Here is an 18,199-nt window from a genome sequence, read left to right on the forward strand (position 1 = left end):
TACCAAACCACTCTTAGATACTTTTGTGATTACATATAAATGAGCTAATATTCTTAGCAATTGAAAATTAAGTTCATTTTGAACTCAAAAGGTTCATTTTAAACATAAGGTTAATTTGGGTTTATTTAATCTGAATGACGAGTGAAACTGCACAGTTAATCCATGTGACCGATGTCAAATTCGATAGCATTTAATTACATGTACTCCAAAGTCGTACTTACTGTGCTTCTAATTAATATCTCATATTTTAAGATTGTCTTCTAACTTTCGAAAAATTATATAATGTCATAATTTGGTTGAATAGTTAAAAAAGGTAGTGGGACACAAGCTTAATTAGAATATCTAGAACTAAGAGCATTGCTAAGAACAAGAAAAGCACTAATTACATCATAATTAATGGAACTTTGAATTAAAAAGCTGGTTTGATTCCTTATGCCTCAAAATCATATTAAAGCCCATATGTTATGGAATAAAATCTTGTACTTTTATTATCAAAATTTAATTAGATGTTGATTCCAGTTTGTTAGATACAAAGAACTCAGAACAATTAACAGAATATGGGGAGTGGATTCGGAACTTAATTATTAGAGGAATAAAAGTCACTTCAATTTAAAGATAGTCACGTATTTTGATACTTACTTTATGTTTTTCCCATTTATATAAGCTTTTTTAATGGTTTCCATTGTTTATGATGTGTAAATCTACCATATATATGTTTCATATAAGTCCATTAAAAATTGGATATTGCCAAATATTTACTAAAGCAAGCACTAGGATCTAAAAAGGATTTGGAGAGTGAAAAAGGCTCTGAATCTGCAAGCTTGATATTGATTGAGACAAATAGCTGAAATAATCTCTAAAACGTAGTCACGGTCTACTTTCATGAATCATGAATATATATCTACCCAAAAGGTCCATATTACTAAAGCATGCACAAAAGACAGAGGAGGCGACGAACAGAATGCACAATTGATTTCAACATAAAAGGTTTTATGTTAGTCGTGCAACTACAGTTATATAAACACACCACGCGTGCAACAAACAGACGACTGAAATGCTGGCACGAATGAGGTCAAGAAGAATTTATGGCACTTAATGAGACAGAATCATACAGTAAAATTTTATGTACATGATTAATGTTTGGGATAGTGAGTCTGTTTGAGTTTTAGTTTCATGCATGACTGTGTGCAGTGCAGCTGATATTCGTGTTCATTTGCAGTAGAAATTACTTCCAGATCAGGCTGTGAGAAGAGAAACTGCATTAGAGAAGCCGAACAGGAATTTTTTTTCATAGTTGTTTAAGATTTTCAAGAATAGTTACAGTGCAAGAAAGGTGATAAATGCCAAGTGCTATAGTCCAGCAATAGTTACGTAAACATGTATTTCAAGAAAATTGAACGGAGAAAATGGAATACCTTTAATCAAATGCGTAGGGGTCGTCTACGTAAGGATTCAAAGATCCTTCAGTGAACAAATCGCCTATGTTGGAAGGTTTTGGAGGGATTCCTTCTTTGCCTCTCTAGATCATATTAAAAACTAGTATTAACAACATGCCAACATAATTCCAGACATGATCTTTTTTTGTGTGTTTTAGGGAAGACTTCGTGAGTATAAGTTGAAAAATGCAGGCAAATATGGTTTTCATATTGCTTGATCATAGATGTACACAGTAGATAAATATCAGGTGGATCAACAACTGCCAATTCGTATCTATTTCCCACACCACATTTTTTGTTATCCATGAACTTGGTTGAAATCAAGAACAATAACTAACAGAATTTAAAAGGATACAATATGCGAAGGGAAAATGCAAACAGGTTTACGAACAACTGGTTAGTAGACACTTGCCTGGATAACATTTTTGGGAGTCTTTGCCGTTGGTGTGTCTTTCTTCCTTTGCTTCCTTGTATCCTGCTGTACAGCAAAGTGAAGACTTCAGTCATAACTGTCTTCTTATCTAAAGCAACATCAGAACTGATTAACATTGAATGATTGAATAATTACTGACCCCAAACATGACTGTACTTTTAGTCTTTCTTCGCTTTGTAATTGTTCTACCATTTGATGTTTCGATTTCATATTCATGGTGAGTCACCTGCTAATTGCGAGGTGCAAGCATTACAGATATGTTAGCATAATAAGTTCCATCAAAAGTAAGTGTTTTCTTTTATCTTGTTATTCCTGAAGATATAGTGATTGAAAAACTCATGTGCACAGAAAAAGATAAGAGCAAATGTCAATAGTTCACCCATTTATCAGCAAATCTAAAAGTAACTTGTAGTAAAATCCTCACCTTCTTACTATGTTTAGGCAGATTATTCACATTCTCGGCCTTTTTCAACATGTTTGAAACGGGAGTTTGGATTGCCTGTGAGGTGAAGTGAAACAAAAAATAAATTTCAAATGAACGTGAATACTCCACAAGTACTTTCATATCAGTGAAACAAGACAAATCAAATGTTAATTTGTATTAGGAGACACCTTTTCATCAACTTCTGCTCTATCAAGAGACTGCTGAATTCTTTTGTTGCTTTCTTTGTTTCTCATCTTAGAAGTTATGGAGTAGTTCTGCATAATATTCACTTCATCAAATAATCTCGTTTATATGCAAGTATAAGCTCATAACAAAGGGGCAGAAACAATCGCAGGTAGAATTTCGTAGCAACTTACACAAGATATTCTGACAATAACTATTAAGTGATAGTTAGACACAGTATCAGTTATTTATATCATTCAGATAGTGGAAACTTTATGCAACAAATATGAACTAATAAGAACCATTATATACCAAAAACAGGACAGAGAAGAAAGAAATAAAAGTAAACTCAGATAATGTCATTATACAAAATTACTTTTCTGTATCTTATACTATACACAATTTTCAACTTCAAACTTGCATTGATTGATCAAAATTGTGATTTTACAGATTCGGAATGAGAAACTGTCGTCCAAGAATATCCAATTGGGATGCCCTGGATCTGACATGTTACTTGTTGTGGTAATCACAATCTGTTATTCTCAAAATTAGCAGACATAATCGACCAATTGACCGTATAGAAAAGATAGCACATACTATATTTGTGGGAAATTTGCTCCTGCCTGACCTAAGCCCAATGTTCAATGGAATTACTAAATCATAAGGTTGTCTGATTTCTACCATCAAGCATTCATGCTATGTAAAAGGGAGCTCTTTCTATTACTGTAGGGGTGGAGGGGAGTAATGTTATTAGGCAGACCTTTTTAGAAGTCACTTCTTGGTCCTCTTGTGGATTGTCACCCATTACTTTCCACTGCAACTGCAATAAAGTTCTCTGCCTCTCTTCCTAAATTTATAAAGGACATCATTAGTGTTGTAGTAAAAGTACAGATGGAATCAAAGAATTCACCTTCTCCTTTTGAATATCCAACTCCTCCTCCAGTCTTTTGCACTCATCTTCATGCTCGCATCTCAAAGCTCTTAACTGAGCCTCATGCTCAGACCTAAGCATTTTTGTTTTCTGCTAGGAATAGTTATTAAGATAAATGATACCAACTGCTCAAAGTAGCAGTATAAAGCAAGATATTTAATGGATGATATACCTCTCTTAATTCAGCTTCGGCATGAAGTTCAGTGCGCCTTAGTTCTTCAGTATGCTTAGATGTGAGGATCGTTTCTCGTTTAGCATGTTCCTTGTGAATGTTGCTGACCTGTAGCGAAAATTCAACAGATGTCTCAGCACAAGACACATATTTGTGCTCTGTGCATTATAGCAGAAACAAAACCAAAATATGGTGTATGAAAGCATGGAATAAAATGTTCATAATGCAGGTTTTGCCATAAACTGAATAAAATTTCTTATGTCACAGATTGCTCTTAATTTACAAAGCACCCATGATCAAGCATGCTATTTGCTTAAAGTCTAGTGTAGGAAAAAAGGGTGCTTAAAATAACTAAAGGTTAGTGAAAGAGTTAACAAAGAAGAGAATTATATATTTAAATATACTTTACAAACCTACAGCGATTAAACAACACAGCCTCAAAGAAGAGCAATATAGAGAAATGGTGGGTATAATGAATTTAACTTTGTAAAATGTATAACCATAGAAGTAATTTTCGGCTATGTTACAGAATGTGGTGAAATAGAGGACTAATGGTATTAGAATCATTGGTTCACAAACTTGAAAACCTTTAATTAAATAGGACTGAGTGCTTACTGCTGCAGCATGTTCTTCCTGCACCTGCAGCAAACGTTGCCGAGATTCTTCTTTGATTTCCTCAACTTTTTGCTCACATCTTTTTTCCACATCTTGGATTATTTTATCTGCCTGAAAATTGATAGAAATTTTTTTTTATAAAAAACTGAATCACAGATGCTAAACCGCATAACAGAAAAGTAACCAAGTGAACCTTTTCTTTCTCAAGATTAACAGTCTCCTGCTTCTCCACCTCATACTTCATCCGTATATCATTAATAGCCTGATCAGATTCCAACGTATAGTCATTTTCATGTATCTATAAACCAACAAGGATATGCATAACCTTTAGAAGTTAAATAGTGAAGGAAAAGAGTGATGACCTGATCATTTCTTTGAGAGATTTCTTTCAAATGTTTTGATAGTTCTAAATGTTTGCTTTCTAACATATGATTATATTCCTTTTTGGCCTCCTGAAGCTTACTTTCTGTGTCAGCCAGGGAAGCCATAACCTTAAAACAGAAGACCAGTAGTTATGGATCATCGAAGAGACAGCTGTACAAAATTTTTATCAGATAAACTAATTGAAGAATACCTCTGCTTTCTGGTTACCAATCTGTTCCTCTCTTTTCTTGAGTTCCAAAAGAAGCTGCTCCTTTTCCTGTACCGTGTTCTCAAGCTCTTTCACTCTTTCCTCAAGTAAATGTGTATTTTCTTCTTGCTTCTCAACCTCCTTCTGCAAAACATCACTTTCTTCTTGCTTCTTCAGGATTTCTGTGTTTAGTCCATCTATAAGACCTTTGCTGCTTAATTCTAACTCGGAAAGTTTCATTGATAAATCTTGCTGCATGGCAAGAAAAAAATTTAACCTATGCCACATTCAGTTACACAAAAGACCAAAATTCAGTAGATGAGCTTATACCACTTTTTCTTCTGATATTCTAGAGTTCTCTGAAGAAACCCTAAGGTTATCCTCCAATTTAAGTATCGAAGCATGCATCTCACTCTGCTTCGAAACAAGAGTTTCTGCTTCAGACTCCAATTTCCGAATTTTCTCTTCTGCTAAGCGGCATTCTTCAGCGTGCTGTACCATTGAAAATTCCTGCTCTTTCTGAAGCTCAAGAATTTTATTTTTCAGTTCATGATTATCTAATTGCAAAGCATTTTTCTCAGATACAGCACTAGCACACTGGTCATTTATCTGATCAAACTTTCTTTGAGCACACTTAGAGACAAGGTCTTTCTCCAGCTGAGCCAACTTCAAGCATGAATCAGATAAAGCATTTAACTGAATGAAATTTTCTGAAAATTCCAGGCTTTTCCTCTCCAGTTCTTTGAACTTCTCAACTAGCATAGTCACATATTCTTCTAGATTCTTGACCTCCAGGAGTGCAAGTTGCAATCTGTCAGAAAAATCATCTCTGCTAGATAACAGGTCCTTGTTTTCTCTCTCCAATTTTTCCTTGGAGAAACTCAGTTCAAGCACGTCATCTTCTTTTACTCTCAGTTCAAGTTGCAATTTTTCCATGTTGGTAGTCAGATTTTCTAAAGCAGTTCTGTGTGCTGCTCCATCTTTCTCCAACTTTTTCAGCACACTGTCTGTATCACACAAAAAAAAATAAGTGAAAACTCTACCAATTGGAATATGAAAAGATTTATTTGAACAACCTACAAGAAAAAGAACAAGGAAAAACCAGTTCATGTACATAAATGCAAAAAGGAAAGGGTAAAAGGTTCAGATATGAGAAAATATGCAGAATGCATCAGTATCTTCGAAAACATGAGCTGATAACAATCTTTCATCACATGTATCCTTGTAACATGGAAAACAGTGCAGTAATATTTTGAGTTCAGGTGATAGTTTAACTTTCTGGATTTGAAATTTTAAGCCACTTTGCATAATTCACTTAGGATTGTGCAAAATACTAAAACAGCAATGATTAAACTCACTCATGTGTTTGGGAGTTTTAACCAGATTATCTAGCTCAAAACCAAAAATTAAAGTTTCAATCATGTCAACAAGTTGATCTCCAAAGGTAAGGCCTATCAACCAAGCATAACCTTCTTTTAAACTGTTGAGATGCAACTAGAGTTTTATGAGGATTTTCAATCTGATAAATTTGCAAGACTGAAAGTGTCCAACAGAATAACAGGAAATAATGTTACTGAAAGTAATTATTATTTTATGGATAATGTAAAGTGGCCACATAAAAAATTAAAGCTATACTACCTTCACGAAGAATTTATTAATACTTATCCTCCTGACAGTTCAAGCATTTGAAGCAGTATATTGTAGCATAGTCTCCTTGAATACAATAGTAACAAGCATTCGAGTTTTGCAAGATATACTATCAAATGATTTTTAAAGGTTCAGACAAATTAGCATTACCTTTCTCTTCTATCAGACAAGCAACTCTGTTCTGTACATTTCCTAAGGCTGTCTCTAGGTTTCCCTTTTCAAAGCCAAGTTCCAGTAGTTCCTTCTCGCCTTGATATATAACATAAGAAGAAATTAAATAATCTATTACAAAAGACACAACAAAGGCAATAACTGAATTACTAAACTAAATAAACATAGCTCTAGTCTGAAACAGCACATATTATGTTACTCACGATCTCTAATTGTCTGTTCAGAAGAGTCCAACTTTGAGCACATAGACTTCATATTCTCATGCAAATCACTGAGAGTAACTGAAGTCGTTGACAGTTTATCTTCAAAGTATGCCTTATCTTTCTCAGCTGTGGAATTCTACTGTCAATAGAACAGCAGAACGTATATATATCATGAACATGAGATATTCCTTTTATGAAGAACATGTACCTTGCTGAACTTGACCATTCAGCTGCTGCAAGGTTTCGACGAGCTGATCACACAGTATCTTTGTTGATGAGAACTTTGATTCAAGTCCATTCCATAGCTTCTCATCTTCTTTCTGCATAACTTTAAGCTTCGCATTTTCATTGTATGCGATTTGCAATTTCTCTTCCAGTACATATATTTGCTCCGTCAGTTTCTTGAGCTTAGAATTCTGCAGTTTAGGATATCAAAAGTTACTTCAAAAATTCCTGCAGTCCATTAACTTGGATCTCAGTTTTTGGTTTGAATACTACAGAAGAGACTCTCTGCATACGAGAATATTATAGGATGATTAAATCTAGAAAAAATCCGTATTAAGTATATGCTCATCCAAATCTAATACTGATATATGCACATCAAGTATATACATGAACATTCAATATTGATATACTATATCATTAAAATAAAATAAAATTGAAAAATTGTAGGAATTTGTAGTGCGTAGAGAAGTTAACAACAGACTTATATACTTTCTTCTCATATTACCGCCAATTCAAGGTCAGTTCTCGCAGAAGCCTGCTCTCTGACCAATTTTTCTGGTGAAAGACGAGAAATCAGACAATTTTTCAAAATCCTCATAAAATCGGTAAAATCTGCCGAGCAATGAAGAAATGCAACGAAAGGCCAGTACAACCTGCTGTGAGCTTCAGATTGGCAAAACTGCCCGAAGAAACCGACTCTGGAGTTCCAAGCGAAGCATTTGGCATAATCTTCTTGTTCGCAGCTCTGGAACTAGATCCAGACAAAGATTTAAACTGATCCAGGCTTCTAATGCCTGACAAACCTAGAAGTCTACTACTCATTGCGAAGTTACCAACGAAATCCGCAGCACAACGCCAAAGCGATCTCAAACCTTCAAATTCCACAATTCTAACATTTCAGTCGGAAGTAATTTATTGAATAAAGTAACATAAACGTGAGGAAATACGATAGAGAAACTTCGTTTGAAATGGTAAAAAAAAATCGAACCTATTAGAGAATCAGGTTTTTTACCTCTGCTGTGAACAAAAACCCTAAGAATCCAAACCGAAGAGCGTCCTCGCCGAGAGGATTTTTTGCAGGAGCAGAGATGAGAAACGACTATGCGAATGAATTTGGCGCCAAGCAATTGCTATTTATAGTCATCCCGCACCTATGCTGTGGCATTCTTCTTATGTCGTCGTAAAATAATTTTTTTATTTTCTATTTCTCAAAACTAAAACTTATTTCCATAGATCATCCATTATCCGTAATAAAAGAACTAAAATAATTGGATTAATTCATTAGAATTTATAAATTTTCAATTAACATTACTATATCTCCACCTAAATTTAATTATTCAAAATTAGAATTCGTTAATTACAATAGATTTGTTTTTGGGAGTGAAAATGCCTTGTAGTTAATCGAAAATCTGTACAAAAAAATTTAAATAAGTAAATGAATTTAAATTTAAAGGTTGCGTAGAAACTAAAGTCTTTTTACACAAGGTACACTTGGTAGATTTTACGAAGACTTCCGTGCTCACGGTATGATGTGCACACCATTAAGTAAAGAGATTAATACTAATGATGGTAATTAAGTTTTAATTGTAGTAATTTAGTACTTAATAATTAAGATGAATAGTTGGCGGTAAATTGTGGCGTTTATTAAATGACAGTGCATGGGAGAGTAGCTCTGGATGATGCGGGTGCCATCAATTACCATTAGTTAGAGATATTAGTATATTAATAGGGATGATAGGTTTTAATTAGACTATTAATTTTAGTATCGATAAATTGTAGTAGCTCTTTGTTTTTTGAACTCTTTCTTCTATCATCTATTGAACTCTTTTCCTTTCTTTTGTAACATTAAAATACATTTCAAAATTATGTATAAATGGGAAAATGGATTATACATTGAGAGGCCTTTAAATTTCGCTTTCGCATACTGGGATTATAGCATAAAAACCATGAATCAACAGCCAAAAGGGGTATGTAACTATACAACAACACACAGCAGTGTAAACCAATAACGTAACAAAATCTTACAGAATATGTTCCATCTAATCCAGATTGTTAATATAGGGATGCAAAATATAAAATATTTTGAGCATATACTGTAATCAAGATTTCAGTAAACAGTAAGTAGGAAAATGAAGGCAAATCTCTCAAAGGTAGAGCCTAGACAACAGAGTATCGGCCAGGTTGCGCTGAGCCTGGAAGCGATGAAGCTTGGTTTGTGATCTCCTCCAAGACCCTCTTGAGATCTGCCTTTGCCCTTTTGACAGATTGCTCCGTCGGGCCCTCAATAAACAAGTACAGTTTCCTCTCTCCCGGCCCTGCAATCTTCCCCGGCGGGTAGTACTGGCCTCGAGTCGTGATGGCTGCTCCCGTCCATTCCGATATCGGACCCAGGGTTTCCTTGTGTGTCACCTTCCAACGGGCGTTCTGAGGGAAGTCATTTATCTCCAGCTCTGCTTCATAGTGTTCAGGCATCGCGTCTGCCTGAATCTTTGCCAAGTTATGCTGCAGATTCATTAGCGCTGCCAGAGCTGCTGCTTTGGCAGCTGCATCGTTACCACCCGTCTGCAGCCCACCTCCAGGGATTACAGCAGCTGCCGCAACGCCACCATTTTGAATGAGCTGCCCAGACGCCATGGGCGCTGTTACTGAAGCAGCAGCACTTGCTTTGGTAGCAGAAGCCAAAGCTTGAGCAAGTGCAGCTTGGTGAGATATGTCACCACCTGCTTTTCTAATCCCTTCGTCTTCATCGTCCGAATCTGATTTATCCTCCTCAAAACCATACTCCTTCGCCTGAGCTTTCTTTGCGGCTCGTCTGGCTTCATCCTCCTCTTCGTTAAATTTGAAACCAGTACCACCGTAGCCAGTCCCATGGGCTTGCTCAAGCCCTTGATTCACCTTGGCCATGAAGCCATCAGCTAAGGCCTTGAGGTCTTCGGGGACACTCTGTTCGGATAATTCTAAGGCTTTCACTAGATCAGGTCCGTATCTCGCATCTTCCTCTGAGATAAATGTGATAGCACACCCCTTTTTACCAGCTCGGCCAGTTCTACCAACACGATGGACATAGTCTTCGTAATGGTTAGGGACATCAAAATTAACGACTAGTTCAAGATCTTTGACATCTAAACCTCTAGCAGCAATACTTGTGGCAATCAATATATTGCAAACATTACTCTTAAAATCAGCTAATGTGGATTCACGATCTGTTTGATCCTTTCCCCCATGAAGTGACACACACGGATATCCAGATTTAAGTAAATCCTTAAACAGTGCATCACACTTCTCTTGTGTATGGACAAAAATTAGTATCTTCCCCTTCTCATACCATTCTCCAAGTAGTTCCAAGAGTCTAAGGAACCTATCACTCTCAGGCCTAACCTCAACTAGTTGGGTAATGTCCTTGTTCACAACACTCCTACCACCTACCTGAAGTTCAACAGGTTTATTCAATACTTTACGAGCCAAAATCTCAACTTGGCGTGGGAAAGTAGCAGAAAATAGCACAGTTTGCCGATCAGGTCTTGTATTTTGGACTATTCTTGTTATTTGAGGCTCAAAACCCATATCAAACATCCGATCAGCCTCGTCCATGACCAAGTAAGTGACACGACGCAGATTAGTAATTTTACCACCACTAGTACATAATATATCAATCATTCTACCTGGGGTGCAAACAACAATCTCAGCCCCTCGCTTCAGTTCACTAATCTGCTGAGCAACCCCAGAACCTCCATATACAGGCACACAGCTGAGGCCGAAAGCCTTTGTGAATTTCTTTATATCACTATGGATTTGCTGGACAAGCTCCCTTGTCGGAGCCATAATAAGCCCGATAGGCCCATCACCTGACATTAGAGGAGGCTGATCCTTAATGTGCCGCAGCATGGGCAGGACAAAGGCTAAGGTTTTCCCGGAACCAGTTTTTGCAATACCTATGCAGTCCCGACCACTCATAATTACGGGCAAGGCTTGCGCTTGAATTGGCATTGGCTTCTCATAATTGAGCTTCTTAATAGTATCCAAAATTTTAGTAGCCAATCCTGTATGGTGCCAGGCTTTGACTGGTTTAGGCACGTCCTTTCCATGTATCTTCAATTCAAGTTGTTTCCTATGTGCAGCCACTTCTTCAGAAGTCATCTTTGAAATTTCTTTCACTTCAATGTAGAAATTCTTACGGAAGGGGGGATAATCAATCTTTGAATGGTCAACTATTGAAAGCTTCTCCACTTTGGTTTTCTTCACCCGTTTCATGAACTCTTCATCATCTTCCTCCTCTGAAGGATCTTCCTCATTTTCAACTTCTCCATAGTCTGAATCAGAGTTATCTCCAGGAATAATTCTGCCCATATATCTGTTCTTCCCCTTTTTAGTGTTCTCGGAGTTCATTTTACCATTTTTTTCAACTAATTCGGGACCAGAGTCATTTGAAGCAGACGGCACAATATTGTTTAGTTTCTCAACTTCAGGCAAAACCATAGAATTCATAAACGCATCTAAGGGGTCAATTTCTTCATCATCAACAGCATTGTCTCCAACACTTTGCATGGATGGAGCTGTCTCATTCGCAGAGTCTACAGACATGTCCTCCGCAACAGGCTTCATAGTTGCATCCTCGTCCTCATCAACATCCATTGTTTCTCTTTCCTGCGGACCAGCTTCTTCATCATCAGATTCCCCTTCCAGTGTCCAAGTCTTTCCCGATTCAGGTTCATGAGTAACAGGCACCCCATGTTTTTCTATCTCGGATTCCTCCTTCTTCCTTCTCAGCTCTTGCCACTCCTGAACTCTTCTTCTCCTTTTTTCCATCTCATCATCCAATCTCTGTTGCTCTTCAGCTAAATCTTGTTCCCAACTCTTTTCCTTCTTATCTTCTGAATCTACATTTCCCTTCTTCCGTGAACTATTGTCTTCGCTGTCATCCCTATGCCGGTTGGCCTTACTAGTTTGTTCTGAATCCCTAGTTTGATGATCCTCCTCTTTCTTGCGCCTTTTCCTCTCATGGTCCTTAACATCATCATCACTACTGTGTGACCTATCCCTGTCTCGGCGTTTTTCCTTTTCATGTTTCCTCTCCCTCTCTTTTCTTTCTCTCTCTCTGTCCCTGGTCTTTTCCCTTCTCTCCCTCTCCCTCTCTTTCTCCCTCTCTTTCTCCCTCTCTTTCTCCCTCTCTCTGCCTTTAGCCTTATCCCTGGGCCTCTCATCATCATGGCTCCTTCCTCTCTCCTGTTCTTGTTCCTTGTCATGGCGCTTAGACTTGTGTTTTTCTTTGTCCCTGTACTTGTCATCAACACTCTTCTCTCTCTCGTGGCGATTATCACGATCTCTGTTCCTCTCCCTGTTCTTGTGCCTCTCCCCATTCCGCTCCTTTTCACGTTTATTTTCTTTGTCCCTGTACTTGTCATCAACACTCTTCTCTCTCTCGTGGCGACTGTCACGGTCCCTGTCCTTGTGCCTCTCCCCATTCCTCTCTTTTTCACGCTTACGATCCTCTCTATGGTGATTTGCTTTCACTTCGTCTGTTTCAGAGCCATCCCTTCTAGACTTGCTTTTCGGTTCTTCCATGGAAATTGGTGGGAATAGCTTGAATACGATGAACCTCTGAGAAATTGAGGGAATATCTATATCTTAAAAGTCCTCAATCGATAATATACATATATACAAAGCCAAGTGCAGACATGTTTTTGGTCAAAATTCACAATTTCATAAATTTAATCATTCCAAATTTTAGATCCATAAATTCCAGTTTAGAAAAATTGAGCAAGCTTAGGCATATCTCATTACAAAATCCGAGAGAGATTGCACTTAGAATAATAAGAAGAAGAAGCATCGGTGAGAAAGAAGTTAACCTGGTGAACAAATAGAATTAGGGCTTCTTGATGTCGTTGAGCCGAGGCTGAGAAGAAGGCGCAAAGAGCACGAGTCCACGAAGGAAGCGGCGGGGAGCTGAAGTGCTAGTCTGTCGACCGAGAATAATGAAGAAAATGGGCTGAGGCGGCGGTAGTGGTGGTGGATTGGTGGGTTTAGCCGGAAAATTGAGGAGAAATTTAGAGAGAGGGAAACGCGAGGGATGCGATTATTTACTGTATTTATTTAGTTTTAGGTCCTGTAATTTTCTTTATTTAGTGGGCCAATTTTAATTTAACAGTAGCATTGTTGGGCCTTTCGAAGATGGATTATTGTCAAATCAATTCTCATTTTTCTTTCCTCTTTCTTCTTCTTTTTAACTTGTGAATTAGTGTTTAGATTTCATTTTCTTCCTACCATTGGTTCTAAATGTTGTTTCTTTCCTCTTTCTTGTTTCCGTCACATATGTTTATGATGTCTACGAATTCCTCAAACCGAGGAAATGAGCGTAGGTGGTCAAGATTCAAATAAGTACTCCCTCCGTCCCAAGATAAGTGACCTACTTCTTTTGGGCACGGAATTTAAGGAATGGTATTTAAATAAGTTATAGTGGAGAGAGTAAAGTATGAGAGAGAGAAAAGTAGAGGAGAGAAGAGAGAATAAAGTAGGTGGAGAATAAAGTAAGAGATATGACTTTTTGCTAAAAATGGAAATAGGTCACTTATAGTGGGACACCCTAAAAAGGAATACAAGTCACTTATCTTGGGACGAAGGGAGTATGAAAATTGTTGGTATCGCCAAAGAGCTTGTCTAAAATAGTACTCCCTCCGTTCCCTCATAGTTGAGGTGGAACTTTTCGGCACGGAGTTTAAGAAATGAATGTTGAGTGTGTTAAATAAATAGATAAAAAAGTAAGAAAGAGAAAAAGGTAGAGAGAATAAAGTAAAAAGTGAATAAAGTAGAGAGAATAAAGTAAGAGAGAGTAAAGTAAGAGATTGGAAAAAATTACTATAAATGGAAATGACTCAACTATGAGGGAACTTCCCGAAATAGAAAAATGACTCAACTATGAAGGAACGGAGGGAGTAGCTGATTCAAAACGACAATCGAATGAAATGATCTACTCTGTGTGCGAGAAGAAAAAAAAGGTTGGTGGGTGTAATTTTTCTCGGTGGAATGTTTGAGAAAATGATACGGTCCCGCAACCACATGATGGGGTGCCGCAACAGCATCAGGCCTAGACGACCGAGGTGGAGGAAGAGACGAGAGGAGGACGAGATAAGAGCCGAGAGTTGCAGAACCAAACTTCTATCGCAACTTCGAAGCCGAAGAGGAACGTACGTCCACCGGAGAAGCTCGGCGACTTCGTCGCCAAATAGGATTAGTTATAGAGATTAGTTTACGTTTTTTTCCTTTTATTATTTTATTTCCTTTTTGAATATTAGTATTTTATTAGTTATTTTTGAGTGAGTGTCGAGCATAATTATAAGCTCCGTTTCGGATTTTCTTTATTGATTCTTTCCCGAGATGAATAGGATTAGGTCGAATCAACCCTGGGGTGCTTAGATTATAAATAGGGCTTTTGTTCGTAGACTCATTATTAATGAAATAATATTTTGCCCAACTTATCGTTGTCAAACTTTACAAACCCTAGTTCTCAAGCTACCTGACGGGGCGAACCCGCGCACAACCTGATTTCTATTCGTCCGCCGACCCTTATGAGGGCGCCGGAATTGCTTTGGTCGTCGAGCATCATCGACGACCACCGTTAAGGAGAAAACCCTTAACAACTGGCTCTTTCAGAAAACCCTTAACAACTTGAGTTGATACGAGCATATTTCATATTTTGTTTAGATATTTTAGGGATTCATCTATATTTTCCATATCTTTTTTTTCATGTTCATTAAGTTAGTTATTAGCATTATAAATAGAAGTCATTGTAATCATTTGAAATCAATCAAGAATATCAATATTATTTTATCATTCATTGGCTTCTCCAAAGTGAGAAAACTGTCTTGCTTGACGGGCGAGTCGGGCACTCGCCCGCGACAAATATTTATCGATCGCCGATCTACGGAGCCGACCAACCCGATAGGAGGTTTATCCTATCAAATTGGTGCTTTCATTGAGAGCTACCCTCCAAAACACCGATCGAATCATAGCTATGTCGTTGTCCGACGGGAATCCACCGCGCACAGCAACTAGCCACACCGATCGAATCATAGCTACGTCGTTGCCCAACGGGAATCCACCCGCGCACAACAACTAGTTAAGCCTTCCCACCATCTCGAACCAAAGCTGCGCCGTTGCCCGACGGAAGATGTTCCGCGCACAACACCAGATTTGGTTGCCGAGTCCCGCCTGTCTGCCGAGCTCTAGCCGCCGGACAACCCTACTTCCGCAGCCCGACATCGCACCACCAACAGCCCGACATCGCACCACCAATAGCCCGCCAAAGCTGATGATTTCGACTCTCTTCCTTGTGTCGAAGTTCCCACATTGAGGACAAGGTGAATCTCAACCGTGGGGAGTTGATACGAGCATATTTCATATTTTGTTTAGATAATTTAAGGATTCACTTATATTTTTCATATCTTTGTTTTCTTGTTCATTAAGTTAGTTATTATCATTATAAATAGGAGTCATTGTAATCATTTGAAATCAATCAAAAATATCAATATTATTTTATCGTTCATTGGTTTCTCCAAAGTGAGAAAACCGTCTTACTTGACGGGCGAATCGGACACTCGCCCGCGACAGATATTTATCGATCGCCGATCAACCCGATAGGAGGTTTATCCTATCAGAAAATGCCCAAAGTACGAAGTAGTGAAAATAGAAGTTTAAAAAAATGGAACATTGTCGTGAAGGTAGATGGAAACATAGGTAGGTTGTTTTTGTTGTTTTGTGGTGCTTTTTATTTATGTATTTTTGGCCTTATTGATTAGTTTGATAAATTAATTATCTTCAATTATGGTATTTTAGTTTCAGATGTACAATATTGAAGCATTTGTTTTCGTATGTATATTATATCTGTTTTGTTCTAATGTAATTGTTTTCAAGCTGTTTCGTTTCTTCTAAGGTATCCAGCCCTAAACCCTAAGAGCATCCGCAACGCTGTCTCTTATCCGTCTCTTAACCGTCTCATCTCTTCACTATTCATGGGCCCCACTGTACTTTTCAGCTCATCTCTTAACTAAGAGACAGCACCTGCATCCCTCCATCTCTTAACCATCTCTTAACTATTCATTCAGTTTTATTTTTTATTTTTAATTCCAACAAATTCAATTAATAAAAACACACTTCATTAAAATAAAATAAATATTACAATTTAAAAGCCTAAAAAATAAAAAAAAAATACATAATTTAAAATCCTAAAAAATAAAAATAATACATAATTAAAATACTCTAAATTAAACTATAAAAACTACTCCGCCGGCGAATCATCATCCCCCGAAGTCGGCGGTGCACCTATACCAAGTTGAGCTCTCATATACTCAATTCCAGCCATATGGGTTGAAACTTGGTCAGGAGTCATTTTTGAAAGGTCCGCCATCGTGGCGACCAGATACATGGACATTAGGGTGTGTGAGCCCATGCCCGTGCCGGAGCCCGAGCCCTCGCCCGCCTGCTTGATTCGCCGCGGCCCCTCCTTCTCCCTCTCCCTCTTCCCCTCGCTCTAGCCGCCTTCGCCGCCTTGTTCCCTTGCGGTCGACGTCGTGTACCAGAAGAAGATCCCCCTGCATCATCGGTTGGCGTGCCCTCACGTGAGGTGTTGCCTTCGCCGCCATCACTAGACGAGTAGTGGCCACGCGCCGTGCGCTTCGTGCGTTTCGAGCCCGACTCGACACCGCCAGCCCACCTTTCAAGGTGGTGAACTTGCGACCAAACATCGACAAGCTTGAAATCTTTGCCGACGTCGTCTTTGAAGACCCGCAACGCCGCTCTCAGAATGTCGGCTCCACTGGCTCCGCTCTGATAATTCGCCTCTTCTCCCCTGTATATTGCGCAAATTTTTTTGACATCTCTGTCGCATCGGTCCCAATGACTACGGAGCATCTTCACGTTGCGGGCAACGGTCTTCTTCGGCCTTCGTGCGTTGTAAACTTCGGTGACTTTTAGCCAAAAACACTTGTGGGTTTGTTGATTCCCGACAACAGGATCGTACGAGACGCTGATCCAAGCGTCGTACAGAGCCAACGTCTCGTCTTGGCTGTATGGATGACGGGTGTCGTCTCCCACAACCTCTGCCTCCGCTTCCTCCTCGGCATTGACGCCGAGCCTGAGGCTGATCCTGCCGGAGCCGGAGCCGGAGCCTCCACCTATTGGCTAGTCGGGCAAACTGTGTTCAGGCGCCAAAAAATTCTCCGGAATTTGGGATAATCCCGGCGATTGCCCGTACCTCTGGGGGGGAGGGACGATAGTATGCATCCACATCAAAATGTGGTGTTTGGTACGCCGGCGGGGTGGTCGAGCCTTGGGTGCCCGGCGACGAACCGGGAGTACCCAAACATTTGTATATGCTCGCCCAATCTTCGAACGAGTTCAAGTCGAACCCGCCGAAGCGCCACCTGCTGGAGCCGCTGCCGCCACCGGAGCCGCCGCCTCTGGAGTTTCCATCGCCGGATATTTTTTCAACAATTTGAGAGTAGTGTTTGTGTGTAAAATGGAAGAGGAATGAGAGTAGTGTTTGTGTGTAAAATGGTGAATGGAGTATGGAGTATATTTATAGAATAATAAAAGAAAAAAAAATTAAAAATTCGACCATTTGAATTTTATTTTTTTAATTAAATTCGAATTTTTCGAATTTATAAAAAAAAATATTACGTCATAATTCCGACGCCCACTCGCGGGCCGGCGAGTGGGCGTCACGCCATGCTCCAGCGCGCGCCACGTGGGCGCGCGCGTCGTCTCGCCAGCTCGAGGCCGGCCTCGCCGAGACGCATCGCGCCACGAGATGTCTCATCTCGTCTCGTCGAGACGAGCTTCGCAACGCTGTCTTGATGCTGGCTCGTCTCGTCGAGACGAGACCGAACCCGCATCGAGTCAGCGTTGAGGATGCTCTAATAACATCCTAATTCAAATGACAAATATCGTTTAAGGTATCAAAACGTCACAAAATTGTAATATAAACATCTGTAAACTGTAATGTTTAAACAGCAATGTGAAAATATCGTTTTGCATACTTAAATTAAAGTTAAATCACATTCTAAGGTATTGGAAAATTTAATATCTAAAAAATGGCGGCTGTAATCGGAAAGTAATAGGACAAAAATGCTCCTTATGAACTTGGGGCATTTTGGATCAAAAATATATTGAAAAAGTATTAAAGAATCTTAAATAC

The 18,199-nt window shown here is 38.9% G+C and overlaps 2 protein-coding genes across 9 annotated transcripts; both read right to left on the minus strand.

Moving 5' to 3' along the window:
- Positions 1-949: 949 nt before the first annotated feature.
- On the minus strand, positions 950-8,165 carry LOC125223445 (synaptonemal complex protein 1-like). 8 transcript variants are annotated; one of them, XM_089062994.1, is made up of 20 exons: positions 8,024-8,165; positions 7,665-7,883; positions 7,517-7,566; positions 6,995-7,202; positions 6,787-6,912; positions 6,563-6,661; positions 5,096-5,772; positions 4,769-5,017; positions 4,557-4,685; positions 4,388-4,456; positions 4,195-4,305; positions 3,580-3,687; positions 3,387-3,497; positions 3,237-3,323; positions 2,482-2,568; positions 2,294-2,368; positions 2,009-2,095; positions 1,849-1,911; positions 1,416-1,519; positions 950-1,241 (listed from the first exon to the last, which is right to left on the minus strand). In XM_089062994.1, exons 2-19 carry the CDS (start codon positions 7,831-7,833, stop codon positions 1,418-1,420), a joined length of 2,607 nt encoding a protein of 868 aa, XP_088919120.1. In that variant the 5' UTR covers positions 7,834-7,883; positions 8,024-8,165; the 3' UTR covers positions 950-1,241; positions 1,416-1,417. The 8 variants fall into 8 exon arrangements, with proteins under 8 accessions (XP_088919120.1, XP_088919118.1, XP_088919119.1 ...); XM_089062992.1 differs by having other exon boundaries at positions 1,849-1,914; XM_089062993.1 differs by having other exon boundaries at positions 2,009-2,098.
- Positions 8,166-9,009: 844 nt separating this feature from the next.
- LOC125219031 (DEAD-box ATP-dependent RNA helicase 45-like) lies at positions 9,010-13,075 on the minus strand. The gene is made up of 2 exons (XM_048120872.2): positions 12,858-13,075; positions 9,010-12,609 (listed from the first exon to the last, which is right to left on the minus strand). Exon 2 carries the CDS (start codon positions 12,571-12,573, stop codon positions 9,169-9,171), a length of 3,405 nt encoding a protein of 1,134 aa, XP_047976829.1. The 5' UTR covers positions 12,574-12,609; positions 12,858-13,075; the 3' UTR covers positions 9,010-9,168.
- Positions 13,076-18,199: the final 5,124 nt, after the last annotated feature.

Source organism: Salvia hispanica, chromosome 1 (genome assembly GCF_029641045.1).
Source record: "Salvia hispanica isolate PSC_SH4W2 chromosome 1, Shi_PSC_v1, whole genome shotgun sequence".
Classification (NCBI taxonomy): Eukaryota; Viridiplantae; Streptophyta; class Magnoliopsida; order Lamiales; family Lamiaceae; genus Salvia; species Salvia hispanica.

What these genes read in the sequence shown, in the direction of transcription:
- LOC125223445 (XM_089062990.1), bottom strand. Translation starts at nt 7,833, where the DNA reads ATGAGTAGTAGACTTCTAGGTTTGTCAGGCATTAGAAGCCTGGATCAG. An exon ending in GAATATCAGAAGAAAAAGTG is followed by an intron (nt 5,018 to 5,095) that starts GTATAAGCTCAT and finishes CTTGCCATGCAG; the next exon opens with CAAGATTTATCAATGAAACT. An exon ending in CCGAAGCTGAATTAAGAGAG is followed by an intron (nt 3,498 to 3,579) that starts GTATATCATCCA and finishes TATTCCTAGCAG; the next exon opens with AAAACAAAAATGCTTAGGTC.
- LOC125219031 (XM_048120872.2), bottom strand. Translation starts at nt 12,573, where the DNA reads ATGGAAGAACCGAAAAGCAAGTCTAGAAGGGATGGCTCTGAAACAGAC.